The following is a 23,665-nucleotide window of genomic DNA, read 5'->3' on the forward strand; positions in this document are numbered from 1 at the left end:
CCCATGTTGCAGTATTTCTGTTCTTAATCCATGAAATACGTTTTGATTGTCATGAACTGTTTTTGTGTAATTGTGTAAAAAATATGGCATGCATTTTTTTTTAGGTTATGTACTCTTCTTTCTATCATCTATCCTTTGTTTTTAAAGATGCTCAATAAATAAAACTTGTGATAATGATGGGGGCAAAATTGTATCTTTCGCAGATTATGTCCTTCACATTGCCAGCATGTGCGCCATGTCTCTGGAGAATAGAATGATCACCTATTTTTTTACAAGCTGCTTGCAGATTTGAGCCGAAATAGACGGATGATTCCAAATAACTACTAGACCCCACACTCAATGCTTGTGGAAACAATTTCACAGAAATGATAAATTCCACTAGTGTGGCCAGCCTTAAGCAGCACAAAACTGTTTTCAGAGGTTTATATGAAATAAATAATGATTTGATTTTAAATCTTTGTTGGTATGCTGAGTAAGATGTTTAAAAGCATATTTGATGGTTTGCAAACCTGAGATTTAATGTACAATAGTGCAAAGACAACATAACACATGTTGAATTTACTAGATGTTAAATGCTAAAAGATACCCTACATATGGTTTTAATTTAATTGCAGTATGTGTTGATTTAGAGCTACGTCAAGTTATGTACTGCAACGTAATGACAACTAAACTTTGTAAACTCTGATTTACTACCATTAGCTTACAAAAGGTACCAGCAGACATATCGGTTTAACGTTACCCGTCACAGCCCGGGTGTCATGATGTGAGCTCCGGTGTCCCCATAAATGTCTGAATAACGTCAATATGCACACGGTTTAACTCTTTTGTCTTCAAAGAGCAGTGAAGCATTCACACGCTAACATAAACATTAAATCTGCCGTGGACACTGCTGGAGCAGCCTGCTCCTCCTAGCCCCGCCCCCCCCTGATCTCTCCTCACACACACCTGCAACCTGTTGTTAATCACTCCTTGGTATTTAAGCCAGTCAGTTCCTTTGATGGTTGCCAGATTGTCATGTGTGCTCCTGCCTGCTTGTATATCGACCTGCTGTATGTTTTTGTCTCCTTAGGATTTGCCCTCTATCCTGTTAATCTGATTTTGGATTTTGCCTGCCGACTATGTCCCTCTGCCTGGTTGGACTGTTTTGGGGTTTTGAACTTTGGAACGGACTATACACTTCTTTGCCTGCTGTTACATAGGCTGTTTTCATAAAACTGTATTTTATTATATTTTGTTGTATTTTATATTTACATTTTTAGATATTTAAAAGCTGGAAGAGAGAAACAGCATCTCGTTTTTCCTGTATGTCTCATATATACAGTGAAAATTGACAATAAAAACCTTCAAATCATGTATCTTAATTAAATCACTATCTGCCTTAATTCTTCTCTTGGGTCTTTCCTGAACTGTGACAAAATCCTGTTCATAGACTTTAGCTCTTTTAGCTAGCAGAGCCCTGGTTGTAGAGTTTCTCCATCTGAGACTTCAACAGCAAACGTACGTCTGTTTGATAATCCTGCTCCAGAATCAGACATGAGGACAAAACATGACGTCAAAAGAAAATTATCTAGAGAACAAAAACTCCTCCTGCTTGATGACTTACTTCTCTCTGACTGACTTTACCAGCAGAACTCTGAACAGAGACACTTCAGGGGGGAAGAATATCCACTCTGGACTTTTTTCACCTAAAAGACTTAAAATTCAGTATGAAGTGATGAACAATCTGATCACACATGATCTCCTTTTATTCTGTAGGTCATGAAGACGCACCAGGATTAGTGTCAGACTATTTCTAGACCACTTAAAAACACGTACCCCTTAACCCTATCCCTAATTCAAAGTGAACCTGGTGCTAGTTCTGGTCAGGAGTCTGTTGCTTTTCCAAAAACAAGGGCCACAACACTTTCATACTGAGTTTAGCCGTATATACAGCAACAGTCATTAGGTTTTAGGAAGTAACGTGGTTGACCCAAATGGGACATTTTTAATGGGCCCAAAATCCCTGGCACGCCTGCAGAACAGATTCTTGTGTGGGTTTGGAGCGGAAACTCCCAGTTGCGAAAGGTTCAGTGACTCTTGTATTCATGTTTGTTACGTTTCCTCTCACTCTGATAATCTGATAAACAATGCTCATTGGTCAACAGAGCTGTCAATCATGCTATTGACAAAGAGCATTTTAATATCTCAGAGTTCTCAGAAAAACACACATCCTGTTTTGAAATGTAGACGTTGATTGTAGCCAGCCAACCCAGAGTATCTATTAAGAGTGTGATGTTCCTACTGATTGACCAGAAACCTGTGTGCCAGCTAACTGAGGAGCAGCTATGACTTTAACAGCAACAGTGACTGGATTCTTTCTCCTACTTCTGTCTGTGGAAGGTAATGTAACTCTACATTCATATTACAAGGCAGATATTCAGCTTCAGGATGGATTTAACAGTAATTATAATAATAATAATAATAATAATAATAATAATAATAATAATAATAATAATAATAATAATAAATGTGTTTGTATAGCACTTTTCAAAACAGGGTTACAAAGTGCTGAAATGTGGGAAATTCAATGATTCCATTTTTTAAATTAAAAATCAAAACAGAAAAGCAGGGAGTCAAGCAACTTTGAGCCGCAAAAAGACAGAAAATGAGATGTGAGTATAAAAGGTGGACCATGAAAGATGAAAAGGAATAAAACAAGTTCAAAAGCTAAAATCAACAACAATAGAATAAAAAGAAAAATAACAACCAAAGATTAGAGATTAAAAGAGAAGAGATATAAAATATGAAATATAAAATCCTGCCTTTGATACTGTCTGAAACAAAATAAAAACAGCGTCAGGAGGATTAAAATTCACTCAGATTATTATTATTATTGTTATTAGTTTAAGGTAGTTCTAGGATTAACTTTGATGCCTTAGGGGTTATTGATATATATCGCCGTTACCGATAGGTTGATAGTTTTGCACTGGGTGACGTGTATGTACTGTAGATTGGCAGGTAAGATAGGAGGGGTGGACACCTGGGAAGGGGAATGTTTTTTGACCGGGAGATTTCAGACGTTCCCTTTTGTTTCAGAGAAGCCTTTTTTCTGGTTGTACAATAAACCACCAAAATACTGCAAACTTGGCTGAACATTGGCAATCTTTGGACACTGTGTACGACATTTTTTGTTTTTTAACTCTGTAAAGCACTTTGAATTGCTCTTTGTATGCTTTATAAATGCCTTGCCTTAAAGCACATTTATAAAAATGTCTTTTCAAAAGAGATTTAAAAGACGATAAAGAGTCTGCCACTCAGAGGGTGGGGGCTCTGACAGAAAAGGCCCAGTCAGCTTTGGTCCTCAGTCTCGACCGCGGAATGGAGAGCAGAGCCTTGGCTGAGGACTGGCTATGACCGGGCACATATGGGGTGAGGAAATCAGATATGTATTTTGGGGCATGACCAGACAAGCTTTAAAAGTCAGTAAATCTTAAAATCAATTCTAAAATGTATTAATGGAGGGATGCTAAAAGAGGAGTGACATGGTGTCTTGTTTTGGTTCTGGGAAGAAGTCGGGCTGCTGTGTTTTGGACGAGCTGTAACTTATTTAAACTCTGTTTGTAAAGACAAGTACAACGAGGTAGAGTAGTCCAAACAGGAGGAGATAAAAGCATGTATTACAGACTCAAGGTTTTTTCTGGATGAAAATAATCAAACTTTGGATATTCTCGTCAGCTGCATGAAACAAGACTCCACGTCTAGGCCGACAGGCTGGTTCAGAGTGAGGTTCTGGTCCAAGATGACACCTATGTTTTTACACCTGGCAGCAATATCATTACTAATATTATAGATATAGATACACTAGATTTTATAATTTATTCCACAGCAGCATCTCTGTGCACATCTCCTGAACATCATGAAGTGAACAAACTGCAACATTAAAGAAAGTAAAGGAGTATTTGTGTGGATGGTTGGGACAGTAGATGGACTGAAGAGAGAATAAAAGTTGGTAGTTGAATAATAACAAGTTTTATTTTGCTTCAGCCTGTGTGTGTATTCGATGAAGTTTAGAGGCGTCTCTCCCTGGTGGATGACTATTAGTTAGTCGTCAATGAGAAAAGAGAGATGAAAAAAGGAAGGAGGGGACAAATGATAATGCTCAACATTTTAAAAATTTTAAGCCTGTACTCCCCATCACCCAGGACTCAGACTCACCTCAGACCCAGAGAAAAAGTCCAGACCTTGTCGAGAAACCTGCCAAATAGAAACTCAAAATAAATCAGTCCACTCAGGGTCTTAAACAATCCACAAGACTGCATTCAGAGTTAGATCTCCGCCTTGGTCTTTAACCCTCTCTAGAATCATCGTGTATGTGTTATCTTCATATCTCGGTTACATTTAGAAATAATGATTCTTGAGGCGGTATGGATTATATAAATGTTGTGTCAGTGTTTTTCTCTCTGTGCTTCTCTGTTTACATGTAGATGATTGTTTTTATTGTTTTTAAAACAACCCCAATATCCTAAAAAGGTTGAGACACAGTGTAAAATGTTGATCAAAGCAGAATCTTACAGATTTCTAATCATTTAAAGTTTATACTGAAAATAGAACAGAGAAAATAAAGAACATGTTCAAAATGAAAAATGAAAAATGTTAGTGTGTTATGAAAAAGATCTGCTCTTTTTAAACTTGATGACAGAAACACTTTTCAAACAGTTGGGACAGAGGCATGTTTCCACATCTTTGCACAGGGCTGTGCAGAGACGTCATTACCTGTAAAAATGAGCACTATCTCTATTTGGATAAAAGTCCAGAAGAGGATGTGTTACACTGAAAGTGTTGTTTTAGCTTTATTGCAACAATTGTCATAAAAGATGAGAACAAATAATATATTATACCATTGATGAACAGCTACACTGAATAATGGTTATCGGCCTCATGAACTATAATAACCTGTATCGTTATTTCAGTCGACCTCTAATTTAGAGATTAGCTGCAAAGTTCATTCACACATCTTCGACCGTTCCTCTGCATGTTTCATTCTGAGTGTAAATCTGAATTATTTGAACATTTGAAATCTTAAATTCCATTTTGTGTCAAACACAATTGAAAGTGTGTTTACAGTTAACCTTTTTGAAGGAAACAGTCTGAAAAATATTAACATAAAACATGTTAGAGTTAAATCAAAAACAACACTCAAAAATATTAAATTTGCCTGAGTATAAAACTTTTTAACTTCTGTATCTTACACTGATTTAGTTGTAGTTTCCCAGAATGAAGTGCCTCCTACAATAAGTCCATGTCCTGATGTTGTTACATGTCTAATAGTGGTTCCTGATGTGCTCTGTGTTACAGTGATTCAGGGGCAGCATTCGTCAGGAGTGAAATGCTCCCCTCCTGCAGTCTGTGCCTTAAAAGGATCATCAGTGGAACTAAACTGCTCCTACACGGATCCATTCACAGGCACAAACACATTTAAGAGAATGTACTGGTTTACTGAAGAGCAGGATGGAACACCTGTAGATCTCAGGACAGACCCACAGTACGAAGGTCGTGTGTCGTTCACTGGTGCTCCTGGGCACGTCACTTTGAGAATCACAGACCTGAGAGAGAGCGACTCAGCTGTGTACAACATCATGGTGGAGGCAGAGGAGCCAGGTGTACTTTTTACCATTGATCCTGGAGTCTATTTCTCTGTTACAGGTAACATTTAGTAATTATGTCATAACATCCATAAACAACTGTTTCAGTGTTAATCTGTATTTACATGTGTTCGCTGACAGTGATATGTAAAATAACCTTCCTGTTGCTTCTCATATATACAGATCTGCAGGTTCAGGTGCGCAGAGATCAGTATGGTAATGAGCCGGTTCTGATATGTGAGAACAGTTGTCGTTGGACTTCACTGTCCTACATCTGGTACAAAAATGGAGAAGCAGTTCACACAGAATCATATCATTATCCAGAGGACTTTGATTATGGAGACAATATTTCCTGTGCTGTAAAAGGACATGAGGACTTCCCCTCTCCTCCATTCTGTGAGTTAACTTAAAAATCTTGCACCGCTAACATAAACTTTACTTTCCTTCCTAATATAACAGCATCACGAGGAGCTTTACATTTAATTTATTTTTGAACATAAGGGGCAAATAAAGAAAGATTACAGTCAGTGTGATCTTCACTGTTCTGTTCAAAAGGAGGATCATAGAATTCTAAACACATTTTAATACAATCTGAATCCAGTGCAGTCGTCACCTTGGATTAAGAGACGTCCATTTATGTTCATCATGCATTGTACAATGATGTGTGCTTCAAGGACAACTGAGGACAAACCTGCAGTCTATATATGCTGTGTCAAGATGATTTCAATTCAGTTTGATTTATAATATCAATATCAGAGTCCAGAACAGGAAGTATGACTTGAGAGGAAAGTTTCTTGCAAACATTGAGAGTAATACATTACAAGATGAAAGTAAAGCATTGACACCAAAGTTAAAACATAATCAATATATGGTTTAAGTAAGGGATAATGTATGGTTAGTTTTCCCCACAACAACCTGCTAACTACACATTATCACGCTTATTACCCGACTACTAACTTAAAATACAAACTTGTTGTCAAAAAACATCGATTAAAAGATGATTTTATTGATTTAAAGTGATTTATGTTTACAGTTTTAAAAAAATAGTCCCAGTGTTTCCTCGTCGCTTATCGTTCCATGGTGATGGATTCTTATCTGCCTGTTGCGATTGAACATGAAACTGTCTTCATTCAGCTCTCCTTCTTCTCTAAGCTCTGCAGTTCACACACCTTTAAAAAGAAACGAGACAAATGTTACAACTTTGAACCCTGCTGCTATCATCACCACGGTGGTGCCCTCTGCGTCGGTACGGGGGCTACATAGACCCGAGGGCAAGGCCATGGATTCGATTTGGTAATATAAACCAGGCTTTAGTGGCTACACTTTTTCTAGCCAGCTTTAAAATCAGTTTCTTTATTTGCAGATATATTCATATTCTATAAAATGCATTCTGTAACACTTCACCTAGGGCATGATATCAAAGGAGCAGAGTATGTTTTCAATTCAATTCAAACTTTATTTCAGACTCAGAGTCCATAAAAAAGACAAGACAAAAAAGATTTACAAAATGCATACTTCACATAAATTATTAAAATATCTGTGTTAGCATAAGAAAATAAAAATGCTGTACCCTAAAGGAAGAGGCTGTTGTGCTGGAGTCTTCACAGCTGGGACTTAACGCACCATGCTATGTCTGACATCGGACAGAAACAACACAGTCTCACTAAAAGAGGCTTCAATGCAGCACATAGAGTGATTCATAAGATTCCTCAATAGATCTTGAACGTATTCCTCCTGCACTCAAACATTTCTCTTGCACTGAACCATCTCTGTCTCTTATTGATATTCTCGAAGCAGCATTATAAGTCACCTGTCTTCTCTGTAAACTGGCTTTCTTGTAATTTGACCACAAGTGTGCAGTATATAGAAGTGAATAATGCGCTCTGAAAAAAGTCATCATCTCTGCATCTGAACTCAAGCTAAACCTGCGTGAAAGCATGTTTGCTTCTGCATACAACTTACAACATTTCCTGTAACTATCTTCTTCATCAGTCTTTTTTTTCTTTAATAAAGTGAGTGAGGTATCTGACTCTGTTACTGACACTGAGATTTCAATCAGCCAATTTGAGGTCAGAAAATTTCAGAGTTATCTTCTTTGGTGTGACAGAGCAACACAGCACTCTCACTGGTGTTGGATTTGAGATCATGTTCTTCACCATAAACTGAACATGAAGTTCAGAGATCACTTTGTTGAAAACTCTGCCAACTTACTAATCAGCCGCTAACCGTACATTATCCCTTACATATCAAACTCAAGCAAACAAGTTTAAACAACACAGGGAAATCAAGCTACAGTGAATCAAAGGAAATATGTTGAATGAACACAAATAAATTAAGAAACAATCACACTAATTAAATAATATAACACAACGTAATAATGTTGCATTGGCTCACCAAAACTCCTTCTTTGTAAATGAACACATTTTAATTAAATGGAATTTATTCCATTGTTTTATTACGTTCAGTGAGTAAGTGTTTATTAAAACTCAGTTAAAAATAATTAAAAACACATTTGTTGATGTATAAAACAGCCCTAAATGTTTTCAGTACCTCACAATAATTGTGCTCTGTGTCACAGTGATTCAGGACCAGGTTTCATGGGAAGTGAAATGCACCGCTGACATCTGTGCTGTAAAAGGATCAACAGTGGATCTAACCTGTTCGTACTATGATGTTTCCACAAGACGTGGCCTCATAAACAGAGTTAAGGAAATGTACTGGTTTACTAAAGATCAGGATGGAGAACCAGTAATACCGTGGACAGACCCACAGTACAAAGGTCGTGTGTCAGTCATGGGTGTTCCTGGGCGTATCACTTTGAGAATCACAGACCTGAGAGAGAGCAACTCGGACGTGTACTACTTCAGATTGGAGACAGAGCAGCCAGGTGGAATATATACCAGTGATCCTGGAGTCTCTTTGTCTGTCACAGGTAACATTTGGTAATTATGTCATAACATCCATAAACAACTGTTTTAGTGTTTATATGTATTTACATGTGTATGCTGACAGTGATGTATACAATAACCTCCCTGTTACTTCTCATAGATCCAGATCTGCAGGTTCAGGTGAGACGACCTGATCCTCATGGCCAGGTGTATCTGATGTGTCAAAGCAGTTGTCTTCTTCCTCAACATTCCTCCTACATCTGGTACAAAAGTGGAGAGGAAATTCAGTCAGAAACGTCTTCTTCATATAATTTGAAGGACTTTACTCGTGAAGAGAGCTATTCCTGTGCTTTAGAAGGACACAAGGATTCCTCTTCTTATTTTGTCTGTGAGTTAACTTCATACTCATATCAGCAGCAGGTGGAGACTGATAACCACATGTGTTTATTAAATTGTTACTGCTGACAAACTCGGTTTTAAATTCTCATTTTTTGTTTTTCCAGGTGTCTTGGGTTCATCATGCAACAGAGTGTTGCACACTGAAAGAAAAATCTGTGCTCCCAAAGGCTCATCAGTGAATATCTCTTCTAACTACAACAGTTATGAGAATATCACTTCCAAATTCTGGTTCAGTCCTGCACTTAGTCTCCATTGGAAAAATCCCATACTACCTGAGGACCTAAATGAAGACTCCCAGTTTGCAGATCGTGTTCAGGTCTTTGAAACAGAGAGAGGTCGCTCCACTTTAAGAATCACTGATCTGAGAGAGAGTGACTCAGCAGAATACCGTTTCAAATTCAAGACACAGAGTTTTGAATGGACAAGCAGTCTACCTGCCACAACGCTGACTGTCGCAGGTAACCGTTAAAGAACGTTTGAATACTGGAAACACTGATTCAGCTGTGTCATCATGACTCTGTTAGAAGACTGAGAAAACTCAGTGCTTGCTGTGTTTTCCAGGGATTTTATTTCCTGAATTTACAGGTGCATCTCAACAAATTAAAGTAATAATAAATAATATATAAATAATATCATTATCATCAGGTATTTAAAAAAGTGAAAATGTAATTTATTATTCAGACTAATTTCACATAAACTAAAACAATTCAAGCATTTCTCTATTTTCATTTGATAGTTATGGTTCACAGCTCAACAGATAAAAATCTCAAAATATTAGAGTCTCTCATTTCCAATTTGAGTTAGTCACTTTTCAAACAATGTAAAAACTTTGGTTTAGTTCAGATCACACGACCATGAGGAAGACTGCTGACCTGACAGTTGTACAGATGATGATAACAGAGGGTCACTGCTGGCTGTTCCCAGAGTGCTGTATCAAAGCATGTTCATAGAAAGTTGACTGGAAGGGAAAGTGCAGTAGGGAAAGGTGTGCAAGCATCAGGGATGAGCGCAGCATTGAGAGGATAGGGAAGAAAAGTTGATTCAAGAACTTTGGAGAGCTTCACGAGGAGTGGACTGAGGCTGGACTCAGAGCATCAGGAGTCACCACGCACAGACGTCTTCAGGGAAGAGACTACACCTGTCACATTCTTGATATCAAGACTCTCCTGAACCAGAAACAACGTCAGAAGAGTCCTACCCGAGCTCAGGAGACAAAGAACTGGACTGTTGCTCAGTGGTCTAAAGTCCTCTTTTGTAAATTGAGGTCCTAGAGTCTGGAGGAAGAGTGGAGAGGCTCAGAGTCCTAGGTGTTCCAAGTCCACTGTGAAGTTTCTGCAGTCTGTGATGGTTTGGGGTGTCATGTCATCTGCTGGTGTTGGTCCACTGTGTCTTATCAAGTCCAAAGTCAACACAGAGTCTACCAGGAGGTTTTAAAGCACTTCATGCTTCATCTGATGACAAGCTTTATGGAGATGCTGATTTCATTCTCCAGCAGGACTCATCACCTGCCCACAGCACCAAAACTACCACCAGATGGTTCACTGACCATGATGTTACTGTGCTTGATGGACCAGTCAACTCACCTGACCTGAACCCCGCAGAAAATCTGTGGGTCTGTTTGTCAGGAGAAACCCCTGACCCTTAAACACAGACCAGCTGAAGGCTGCTATCAAAACAACCTGAGCTTAGATAACAAAAAGTAAAATCAAACATTCTTCTCAGAAGTTCAACATTTCTGTATTTCAATCATCTTTTGATTGATCTGAGGAAATATTCAAATCATTTCAGATACTGGATTCATGATTTATATGAGTTATAAGCCATAATCATCAAAATGTAAATAGAACAGTTTCAAATATTTCATTTTACATGTATGAACAAATTAAAGTTTATCTTTTGAAAGAAATACAATGAAACTCTTTTATTTGGTAACATTGTAATTTGTTAAAATGCACCTGTATGATCTTAAATGATTGATAATATGAAAACTGTTATCTGATCCAGCTTTACAGGTGAGGGTGACAAGAATATTAGTCAACCAGTCTTCTACCTACGCAGACCTGGAGTGTCACAGCAGCTGCATCCCAGCTCGTGGTTTTTCCTTCACCTGGTTCAGGAACGGAGAGACAAATAGTTCCTGGCCAGAGACGACTTTCTATAAAGGCTGGATTTCTCTTGAAGAAGAAATCTCCTGTGCTTTCAGAGGACATGAACAGTTTCCCTCTCCACCAGTCTGTGAGTAAACACCACTGTGCCAGGACAAAAACTCACCTGCACAGTCACCGACCATTACACTTTACAAGTTCAGCTAAAACTGTACCTGGGTCCTGATGTATGCTTAAAAGTAGATATGACACAATTACTGAAAAAAGGACCAAAAAGAGCTAAGCTGATACTGCTCAGGTAGACGGTAAGTTGTGATCTAACACTTAGAAATTATAACGTTAAATATTTTTAACCCAGCATGATGGCCGTGTTATGTTCTTTACTGAGTGATTTGGAAGTTGGATAACCTTTCATGAGGATAAATGTCTTGAGGTATGTGCCATCTTGATCTGAAGATGTTCCCAGCAGAAATCCCATTTGCAACATGACAACAGAAAATAGTGTGAAGATAAGATATTAAGATTGTGACTGAAACACGTTTTTGTTTAATGAAAAAATATCTGCTCATTTTAAATTAGATGTCAGCAACATGTTTCAGAAAATTGGGAAAGGAGTGTGTTTACTGTTGTGTTGCGTCGTCTCTTCTTTGAACAATACTGTAAACGTCTGTGAACCCAGGACACCAGTTTCTGGAGTTTAAAGTGAAATGTTGTCTCATTCTTGTCTGATAGAGGATTTCAGCTGCTCAACAGTTCAGGGTCTCCCTTTTCGTATTTTTAGTTTCATGATGGGTGACAGGTCAGGACTGCAGGCAGACCAGTTTAGCACCTGGACTCTTCTACTACAGAGCCACGCTGTTGTAAAACGTGCAGAATGTGGTTTATCATTGTCTTGTTGAAATATGTAAGGTCTTCCTGAAAAAAAGTCATTGTCTGGATGGCAGCATATGTTGCTCCTAAACCTGTATATATTGTTCAGCATTAATGGAGCCTTCACAGATGTGTAAGCTACCCATGCCATGGACTCTTATGATCCCCATACCATCAGGGAGGCTGGCTTTGAACTGTGAGCTGATAACAAACCGGGTGGTCCCTTTCTTCTACAGGGTTACGGTAGAGGTCAGGAGTATAGGGGATCCATGATTCCAAAACTGTGAATCAATTAATCAATTATTTATGGAGCGCCTAATCACAACCAATTTTATCTGAAGACTCTTTACAAAAAGAGCAGGTCTAGACCGTACTCTATGTTCTATTATTAACAAAGACCCAACATCAAGACAGGATAAGATCCAGTCCCATCTTACAGACAGGACTCAGTCTGATCTCATCTTAATCCACCATGAGCAGAGCACTTTGCAGCATTTAGCAAGTTACAGTGGCGAGGACAAACTTCCTTTAACAGGCAGAAACCTCCAGCAGGACCAGACTCATGTTAGACAGATATCTGCCTAGACCATATCAGGGTTGGAGAGAGGGATAGAGGGAAATGAAGAAACAGAGAGATGATGATGGTGAGACTGATAGTAGAAGTTGTAGCAGCTGGAGCTTGGCACATCGGTAGCAGCAGGCTGTCTACGGCAGCGATCAATAGTATCCATTTGTCAGACCAGAGGAAGTTTCCCCTTCACATCAATCCATCTTCAACGGGCTCAGGCCCAGAGAAGTCATCAGTGTTTATAGATCATGTTTCCTGTCAATGGTTTTTGGAAGTGATTTTGAGCCCATGCGGTGATTGCAAATCATCATATTCTGTTTATATCAACGTGTAACACAGCGTCCCAACTTTCCTGAATTTATATTATAGCGTTATATATTAGCGATATATAAATTTATATATATTGGAAGTGTTAGAAAGAGCTTTGGGTTTTATTCCAAAGTTAAAATAAAGTTTACTCCATCACTGCAGTAATTTAAAGACATCCTCTGTTGACTTGTGTAGAATTGTTGTTTATATAATATGTAGGGAAGTGATTTGCCAACTCCGTCATCAGCACTCTATCCAGCCTCTGTGACACAAACTGGTAGAGATGATTTAAGAGGTTAAATCAATTACATTTCAACCAGCACTTATAAGCAAAAACACACCAAATCTTTAATACTTACAATAATGATTGAAGTTATCTTCCTCAGATGCTCCAAAGGTTCCCTCAGTGCTGGTGACTTCCTCTGGTGAGATTCTGGAGAATAGTTCAGTGACTCTGACCTGTAGCAGTGATGCTAACCCAGAGGCTAACTACGCCTGGTACAAGAAAAATGGAGATCAAGACGTCCAGCCACTCAGTAACACGTCACAACTTGTCTTCAGCTCCTTCCAGTCCTCTGACTCTGGAGAGTATTACTGTGTAGCTGAGAACGTCCTCGGGAAGAGAACATCCAAGCTCCTCTTTGTTGATATGAAGTGTGAGTTGAACAGTTTTGTCTTTACTGAAACTGAAATTAGCTGAAAGTGGTCAAATGATCAAGAAGCACTGGGACCTGTACGGCCTGTTTGTTCCATAAAGTGTTCTGTGTGAATTGAAGGTCAGCTGTAACCACAGGGGGATTATTTCACAAACATTTGCTGTAAGTTTCAGTAAAGTATGTCTAATATCTCTTTATTTTATGTCCAGATAAATCAACGATGGTAATAAATGCCATCAGGTTGGCTCTAATGGCTGTGATCCCGATTCCTCTACTCCTTTTTAGTCTGTGGATGAGGTGGGACTGTTAAATTTAACAAACCACATTGCTTTGACTGTTTACTGTTTTTGAGTTTTAAATGAAACTTTTGTTTTTCTTCAGTCATTGCAGAAAAAAGACGACTCTGAGCTCCACCCCTGAACCAAACGAACCTGAAGGAACTGCAGAGGTCAGAGAGATATTGGGCCACACTTACAATCACTTGATGTTATAATTTGTTGGTTAAATAAAGTTGCACTCATTGTGACGTTAAAGACATGTTCTCACTCTCACCTCTTCAAAATGGCAGCTCAGCATGTGGTCAAAATAGAAAAAACAAGGCTGACGCTTTAACACGGTTATGTTTGCAAAACAACAGTTTAGTATTTACAGATTCTACATTACAATGTAGGAGCTTTACTCAGTGGTCTGGATTTGTTTTTAATATGTTTAATAGTCTGAGTAGTATTGACCAATCAGATGTCAGCAGGCTTGGGTGTCTGCAGAAAAAACTGTTTGTATGGAGAGCAAAAGCAGGAGAAACAAATCTCAAATCTGTTTTTCTTCAAAGCCCAAAAACCTTCATCAGTCTCATGTCTCTAGATTTCCTCCATCTTAACCCTGACAAAACTGAAGTACTGTTGAGGGACCAGACCCCTTCAGCACGACTGTTCAACAGGTTCATTGGTCCAACCAAATATTAAACCAACTGCTAAACATCTAGGTATCATCTTTGACCAACATATGACCTTTGACCATCAGATCATTTAAGTTGTTCAATCTGGTTCCCTGCAGATATTAAATATTGTAAATATCAGATCAACGCGCTCTTTTATGGATTCCCTCAGGAACTGGGTGAATGGTAGGATGTGCAGGTATGATATATATGTAGTTTAGGATGTGCAGGTATGATATATATGTAGTTTAGGATGTGCAGGTATGTTATATATGTAGTTTAGGATTTCCAGGTATGATATATATGTAGTTTAGGATGTGCAGGTATGATATATATGTAGTTTAGGATGTGCAGGTATGATATATATGTAGTTTAGGATGTGCAGGTATGATATATATGTAGTTTAGGATGTGCAGGTATGATATATATGTAGTTTAGGATGTGCAGGTATGATATATATGTAGTTTAGGATGTGCAGGTTTAAGGTGCTGTGTCCACTAATGCCTATTTTTTATTCAAACCAAATTTAAATCAGCGTACAATTTCCAAGTCTAGAGCTGCTGCCAATGCAATGATAACACAATGTCTGTTAATAGTTTTCACAGTTTCTTGTTAAGATTTCATGAAGTGAAATCAAATATGAAGCATAATGAGCATTTTAAAACAGACCTAACGGTCTCTACTAGAGGAAGCAGAAGTGCCACTGGGCAACTTTCACAACCTAACAACAGCAAATGCTGTTGAGAAGCGTTCTGAAATTGAGGTTGTGAGCGCAGCCTGCTCAAAGAAAAAACACCTTAGTGGACACGGGTCCTGAAATTGCATCTTGGGAGTGTAGGGTTTCTAGAGGGGTAATAGGGCACTGTGAGCTCTTTAAGATACGTAGGTGTCTGACCTTTAAGGGCTTTGTAGGTCAGAAGAAGGATTTAAATTCTATTCTAGATTTTACGGGGAGCCAGTGTAGAGAAGCTAACACAGTAGAGATGTGCTCTCTCTTCTTACTTCCAGATTGTGTATATATGTAAAGGTTTATGTTGAAGCGCTTCATGAGTGTATAAATGTGGGAAATGTTTGAGTATCAACATGGAGAGTGAAGTGCTGTCAGTGATCTGTCAGTTGGTTGTGGTCAGACTGGAAAGGTGCTTTATTAATGCCGTCCATTAACCATATTGACTATGTGCATGTATAGACCCACAGCCTGAGGGTGCTCTCACACCTGGATCATTTGATGAAGTTGTTCAAAAACAGGGGGCGGTTCCTTCTTTGGCCTGGGTCATTTGGACATGTGTGAACACAGCAATCGCACTCTGAACAACAATGAAGCAGAGATCACCTTGAAGAAGTGGTTTCTGCTCACCTTGTATCAAACCCTGCAGAGGTTTGTGTGCAGTGAGAATGCAACCAACCCAGAAACTGGAACAGGAGTTTCGTGAGGTCAGGTCGACACACAAATATATACACAAACACACACACAGGAACGCCATGTGCCACTGTTAACTGCCTTCACAGTAAGATACTCCACTGAAATCAGGTTTTTGGGATTAAGATTTTAGTGACAGTTTTAGCACTAGTGACCAGTGCTCGTGGCTTAGTTTACCCACTCAGAGGGAAAAGGAGGCTGTGACTTTAAGACACAGGACAGCTCAGTGATGGTGTGTGCTTTGGCTGTTTTACAACATTACAGTGTGAACACAAAAAGATCTGAGAGAAAAACACAACCATGCATCTTTTTATCACCTGATTCAAAACAAAGGGAAACAAGCTCCAGGTGAGAAAGCACCCTCAGACCCATGTTGCAGTATTTCTGTTCTTAATCCATGAATTACGTTTTGATTGTCATGAACTGTTTTTGTGTAATTGTGTAAAAAATATGGCATGTTTTTTTTTAGGTTATGTACTCTTCTTTCTATCATCTATCCTTTGTTTTTAAAGATGCTCAATAAATAAAACTTGGGATAATGATGGGGGCAAAATTGTGTCTTTCACAGATTATATCCTTCACATTGCCAGCATGTGCACCATGTCTCTGGAGAATAGAATGATCACCTATTTTTTTTACAAGCTGCTTGCAGATTTGAGCCGAAATAGACGGAAGAAAGATAAATATAAGTGGAGGGCTTTATGGACTTTGTGTCAGCCTGAACGTCAAAGGCCTGACAAATAAGTATGAGAACACTTCAATACAAAGTTTATAAGATAAGATATTACTTTATTGATCCCCCTGGGGGGAAATTCAGTTGTTACAGCAACCCAGACATAAGTACAATCAAAAAGAAGTTTCAATAAGTAAAATGAAATAAAATAAGATAAGTAAAAATAAAAATAAATAAATAAAGCTAGAATACAAGTTAGATATATACAATGTTACAAATGGAATTTAAATGAAATAGAAGTAATTACAGGCAGTATTAAATGTTTCAGTAGTGACAGGTTGACATGGTGTGATTATGGTTGGTAATGACACTTTAAGCAATAAATAAAAATAAATATGGGTATGTAATATGATCATGAATTGTAGTAAGCAATGCTTTTCTAAATGAGGGAGGCTATTTGCATTTTCAATCTGTGTATCATTTGTTCATTCTTTTTTCAAAAACAGAAAAACAATAAAAAAAAAACCATTTATTTCCAAAACCAGAATGAAAAACGGCAACAACAATCATGTTCTCAAATCAAAAATGGCCCAAAAGATTTAATATGCTGACATCCCATTTATCCCTCCCTGTTTTTTCATAGACTCTATTCCCACGCCATTGGAAGACGTGTAACATCATTATCTACCCTCGTCTTTTGAACCAGGCTGTAAACATGTTTATTTCTGCTGCAAAGATCGTCTTTTTTGAATGGGTGCATGCTGTTTCCGGTGTTTCTACAGCCAGCCTCAAGTGGATGCTTGATGAACTGCAGTTCATAACACTTCCGCATGGGCTTCACATTTTGAGACTGGAGGTTGCGGCTTGAGTTAAACACACGCCACTTCATCTTAAACCTTTAAGACATTTAAAAAGCTAAAATATGTTAATAATATAAAGTTTATGGACTCAGTTTGAGTGGCACTCAGCACAGGTGTGACTGGCTGAACAACGTAGAAGATGATGAAGAACGTCTGAAAAGAAAAAGTTAGGCTGCAGGTGTTTAATTTTTCTCTTTTTTGGGGGGTAATCTGGAGGCACTATGAATATATACTGTTATAACTACATAGAAGGTTTTTAAAAGTCTCATTTTGGTGAAATCTGTCCTTTACTCAGCTTCATTTTTAAGAGGTTGTATATTCAACAGCTGAATTTTACTCTTTCAACAGAGCAGCTCAGCCTTTAAGAAATGCTTGTTTAACTTAACGCAGCCTCTAAGTAAGCTCATTTTACACACAACCAGCCCTGAAATTACCTGTAACCTGAGCCTGATTCTGTGCTAACCCTAAAACAACATGTGCATTTATCTCTGTGATTCTTATTCTTGTGGGTACATTTGGACCACACGTACACGCTGTTAAACATACTGTGCACATGCTGAAGCACACACTCTCTCTCTCTCTCTCTCTCACACACACACACACACACACACACACACACACACACACACACACACACACACACACACACACACACACACACACACACACACACACACACACATACATGCAGCAGTGTGTGGGAGGCTGAAGAGTTTGACTCCTCACTCTACGATCAGGAGGGTCTCAGAGGGAGAATGAAGAGTTCATTTCGATTTATTAAAAGGAAAACGTGTGAAGTATAAAGGGTTGCGTACCAGCTGGGACCTGTATCTTCTGTGCCATTTGCATAAAGGTCTACACATCAAACATCATGGCTGCCCTCGTTCAAATATTGAAATGCAGCATTCTCCATCACTGCTTCTATCAAAGGCAGATGGAGGCAGGGAGAAGAGAGTGGTTTTTTTATTCCTCTGGTCAGCTGGACTGTGCTCCTTCCTGCAGACCTGTCAGACTGTCAGTCTAAGGGGCATCCCTCCCTTATCTCGCAGGAGGATATCATGCTGACAAGCAGAAGCTGAAGTGAGCATGACAGCGGACGTGTTGAGGAAGATGTTTCTCTCCATAAAAGAGGAGCAGCTCAGTCCTCACTGTGGAGGGAGGGAAAAAAAAGTGCTGTCGTGGCACTTCAGCGTGTGTGGGGAATAACAGCAGGAGCAGACCGACCGTCCTGCTGGTGTCCCATACTGTACACAACATGGTGTTTGTCTGCCGCAGCCAGAGTGTCAAAATATTTAGAGCATGTTCAGGAAAATGATTGACGTTGTTTGACTACCACATGGGGCTTGAAACACATTCCTGCTATTTCTGTTTTCAAGTTTATTTGTGCATCTTGGTGGTGTGAGTGTGTGCACACAGTTGAGAGGGGCTTTTGTGGTCCAAACTTCTCCTGGAAAAAAAACATGCCTGTATATAAAAAGCTATACATACAATAAGTGTAATATAAGACCGACCAGCTGGCATAATTAGAACTATATTCACAGTTTTCAGGCACATGGTGTTTGTTTGTATCCCTGACCATGCTTTCACTCTGTGTTTGAAGGAGCTGAAAAACAATCTTCAGGCTGGGAAAATTCACATGAAGGCTCTTTCAAGCCACGAGTACAATCAGGAAAAAGCAAGACAGTGCTAGTCTCTGTTTCCTCAAACTCAACAAGAGACATGGCAGATTAACATAATGTAGATTTTCTATGTTACAACGTGAAGTTTGGGAATGTTATTACATTTGTTGAATTATTTTAGAGCTTAGAGAATGGGATAAGTGGAAGTTGCGTGTCTGTGATGACATAAGCATATATTTGTCTTGCTAATACTGCTGTTGCTACAAGAGGGGGACGGTTTGGGTGAAACACGATGGATTTGTGCTCCTTTAGTAATAATACATTTTATTTAAAAAACCTTTCTCAACACTGAAGGTCACTTTACAGAAAGATTAAAACACAATAAATAAAAAGCCAAGCAGCTGATGGCAACTTTTTCTGGTCCTCTTTTGTTTTCCCAACAGCCATATGAAACTGGATGATGATGGCGATATTAGCGCTATTGGCTAATACGGTGAGTTACACTGAGAATGTAACATGGAGAATAATCATAGACTGTATAAATAATGGACGTAGTATCTGTGGCGTCCCAGGTGTTTCTGAAGCGCTGTTTTGGAGCAAATCATTGGCGGGAGCCATATTGGATATGCTGAACTCAACCTAACTGATGACGAGTTTCTCTTTTCTGAAATCTGATCCCTCAGACAGTAAAATGTGTTTGTGTAGTTCTGTTTGTCTCAGTGGTTTAGTCGTACCTGTATATCGTGCGTCTCCACGGTTGAACGTGGAGCAAACACTGAGCAAATTTCACTCAGATCAGGCAGTTCATTTAGAGGTGGTAAGGAAGGCTATAATTCTCCACCTGAGCACCCATGTCCATATCTTCAGCCCATGTTAGAGGTTTTTGAAATGAAGAATGATACGTATGGTTTGAAATGTTCTCCCTGTTTCCCACTCTGCCCAAACATACAAACATTCACTGTCCAACCTGAGAAAGTGTGCTGAGCTACGTAATGTTTGTTTCATTCCAAATGAACATTTCAAACTAAGTTGTCTGTGTTTGGAGTAACTCAGTTTCTGTTTTTATTCCATGGTATAGTTTTTAGAGATTTCAAGTAATGGTTTCTAAATAAACATAATGTAACTGAATGTACTCCTATATAGTCTTGACTGCACTTATGTATTGTGAAAATACAACGGTTTGAGATTTTTTAAGAAGTACTTTGAATTCTTGAGTGTTTTTAAAAGCAAGTACTCCAGTACTTTAATAATCTGACAGAGCAACTTTCACTTGTATTGGAGTAATATTTGACCTGGAGTATCTATACTTTGACTTAGGTAATGAAGCTGAGTACTTTGTCCACCACTGCCGCTGACATCAGTCTGATTAGCTTCACCTGTATGCTTAGTTCGTAGTTGGTAGCTCAGATTCAAAGTACTTTGCAATATTTTCATTCTGTTTGACACAAAGTGCAGATTACTTTTACTTTTCAACCGAGCAGTCTAGGAGTCATTTAAAGTGCAATGTGCCATTCAGAAGTGCAGTTGTGTTGTTTTCCAAAATGGCAGCAACAGGAACTGAACTATGGTGTGCTGCAAGGGTCAAAAAAAGTGTGTTGTTACAACAAAAGAACATGTCAGTTTAGGAGCTTAATCGCATTACGCACGTTAAAGTTTCATCTAGCAGACGCTTTCATCCAAAGTGATGTTCATCTGAGAAAAAAGGACAAAACAAGCAAAGATCTAGACAGACGGGGAACATTAGGTCCCACAAACTCCTTCAAGTGCAATCGGTAACAGCTGCTGACATGCAGAGCTGGAGGCCATGCACAGGGTGTAGTAGTAATATTATACATTTTTGTTTGTTGCAACAAAAGTCATCAGCACCTGCACAACAGCTCCCAAAATCACAATACCCAGACACCACTACCGGTGTGTGTGTGTGTGTGTGTGTGTGTGTGTGTGTGTGTGTGTGTGTGTGTGTGTGTGTGTATGTGTGTGTGTGTGTGTGTGTGTGTGTGTGTGTGTGTCATTACTTGCAAAAAGGAGTGTGTGTTAGTATTCGTGTGTGTGCCAGGTGCTCCTCTGTGTGGGTGTGGATTCTTTTAGCCCTCACATATGCTCACAATAAAGCGTAATAAATCAAATTATGAAGTAATACTTGTGCTGTATTTGTAAGCAAAGCAATCTCCAGCATGTATCATTTCTGCAGATCGCTCATTCATCATGCTCTGTTGGAGGATGAACAGGATTGTCAAATGGACAAACATCAGGTAAGCAGTGAAGTCAGACCGAAGCCTTTTCTAATGAACATATATTTAGAAAAATAGATGGGCCTTGGATGACTCTCCTGAATATGATTACAGTCTGAATGGTTTCCTGGTCATTAATCATGCTGATTAATCATCTGCAATTAATGTAAAGAGGGAGCTGTGTTCTTCTACAGGAAGCTAACTCATTTACCTCAATGCTGGGAATGCTAACGGGAAATTCATCACTAACTGGTTCTCATTTTTTCTTAGCCTCACAGGGTTAGATTTTAAATGTCATCACAAGGTTTAATTAATTCTTTTTTTTACATCATAGAAAAATGAGTACTCTAATACGGAACAACGTATGTGTTTGTTTCTGCTTTGTAGGTCAGTGAGCACAAAACCTAAAAAAACGGGGTTTGTTTTCCCTACTTCTCTGAGTGTTTTTTTTTTCAAATGCATTGTGTACTTTAGGGTTTTAAGAATACCTCAAAGGGTCAATTTTATAAAAATAAAAATAATAAATACATACAAAAATCTGCCTTGCCTATGCTGTCATGTTTGAACTGATATATTTAGTTTTACTTTCATTGCTTTGAAAACCTAGAAACCCTGCAGCTCACCAGAACTACTGTCTGGGTTACTCTGGTTTACTTGCAAACATTACATGAGACCTTTCTTAACGCTCATTACCAAAAATAACCACACAATCAGAAATGCCCCTGACATCTGCCTTGGCTTCAATTCTCACGGCCAGAGGTTGCCACTTGGGCTGGACCCAACAAAATCCGACTTAAAGATCCAAATCATTTAAATTGAGATTGTGGAACTGAACTTTCAGTTGATGCTCATAACAGCATGCTGCATTAACCCTGTACTAACTTCTGTATTTATTTATGTCGCCATATATTTAGCAGAAAGAAGAAAATATTGCAACTCCAGTGTTATTATATATTGTTCAGCCCACTTTGGGTTGGGGAGGGGGGGTCGACTACAAATTAGATGCCAATAACTACTGGATAGTAGTTTGACTTTTAATGTAAGTCACTAGCACTTATTCCATCTGGCTATTACCTAATGTTAATTTTTGAGGACATGCACAGCTGACGCTCTGAACAGGTGCAGTGTATACAGAGCAGCCATCATGTACACATAACTTGGTAGTTGAAAGAAAGTCCACAAAATAAAGTATATATATATATATATATTTTTTTTTTTACAAAAAAAGTCTTTAATACAGTTGTTTAAAAAAAAAAAAAACTTGTGTAAGAGACCAAGACTGTTTTGGGAATAAATCTTAAATTATGTCGATGGACACTTTCACTTGGAGCTTCTTAGGGATTGACTTTTGGGGACAGCCTCAAGTAGACACCCAAGGAACATCAGTTTTTTGTACTTTTGCACCTGCTTCATTGTTTGACACTAGAGTTTTCCAAGGAGGGTACTTTCCAAGAGCTTATGCATCATTTTATTTAACACTAAAAAAGAGTCAATTCAACTTCCTTTTTTCATCCAACAAAGGCAGTTCAATTTCCCTCTGTTCCTGTTTTTTTTTATATATAATTGTAATGTATATTTTGTATTTCTAGCTGTTAAAAGCTGTGTTCACCTTGGGCCAAGTGTACTGCACTTTAGAGTTTGCACCTTGAGCAGAGGGCAGTGGTTATGCAGGTTTAATTGAGGTAATATAGTATTGATTTCTGCTCTTCTTCCCTCACAGCTGCTTGGCTTCAGGCGTTCGAGTGCCTGACCAGCCAGTAACACTTAAAGGCTTTAATGCACCAGGAGCTGTGTATCATTACTAATGACCGAGCTAATTATCTGCACCATAAACATTATCTGGTCATTTTTCAGCTTGTACAAACCTAACCGACATTGACTTTTTAGACTATTGATATGTGCAGGTGTTAAAGGGGCAGTGGGGGATGTAACGCTAAAGGCCCACTCTGGAAAAGAATCTCCTCTCAACACATTTATGGAACATAATAACGCTTTCTGCACTCGGTGGATTTTTTCCAACCTGTTTTAATTCATGTTTTGAATTCCAGAGGAGGGTTTCTCTCCTACTTCCATGAGTGTGTGAACCCAATGATGGAGTCTTTAATTTATGCTTATAATATCAGAGGAAATAACTGACCTTCAGTGTGAAAGGAGAAGTGCTGGGAGCAGCCATTCATCAAGTCCAAGGGAGGACTTTTACCCTCAAGTCTCTTCATTGTGTGTGTGTTTGCGTGTGCGTGTGTGTGTGTGTGTGTGTGTGTGAGTGTGAGTGTGTGTGTGTGTGTGTGTGTGTGGAAGTTTTAGAGGGGTCTTTGGTTTAATCGACCTCTTCCTGTGGTGTTTAATTGGGTAACATGGTGTTTTTAAAAGTTATGGCATATATAAATCAAAAAGAGTTCCAAAGGGAATAATATTGGATTGGAACTCCATAATGTTAATAATAATAATATATTATTATTATTATTCATGCCCCGATTTTATTCCATTTTTTACACTTTATGGCCCAACCAAC

The 23,665-nt window shown here is 38.7% G+C and overlaps 1 protein-coding gene across 1 annotated transcript; it reads left to right on the forward strand.

Moving 5' to 3' along the window:
* The first annotated feature begins 2,304 nt into the window (after window positions 1-2,304).
* Window positions 2,305-15,257, forward strand: LOC117824602 (B-cell receptor CD22-like). The gene is made up of 10 exons (XM_034700139.1): window positions 2,305-2,379; window positions 5,335-5,682; window positions 5,805-6,017; window positions 8,200-8,553; window positions 8,670-8,897; window positions 9,013-9,366; window positions 10,913-11,143; window positions 13,147-13,416; window positions 13,626-13,713; window positions 13,798-15,257. Exons 1-10 carry the CDS (start codon window positions 2,325-2,327, stop codon window positions 13,907-13,909), a joined length of 2,253 nt encoding a protein of 750 aa, XP_034556030.1. The 5' UTR covers window positions 2,305-2,324; the 3' UTR covers window positions 13,910-15,257.
* The last annotated feature ends 8,408 nt before the right edge of the window (window positions 15,258-23,665 follow it).

This window comes from Notolabrus celidotus, chromosome 13 (assembly GCF_009762535.1).
Source record: "Notolabrus celidotus isolate fNotCel1 chromosome 13, fNotCel1.pri, whole genome shotgun sequence".
Lineage (NCBI taxonomy): Eukaryota > Metazoa > Chordata > Actinopteri > Labriformes > Labridae > Notolabrus > Notolabrus celidotus.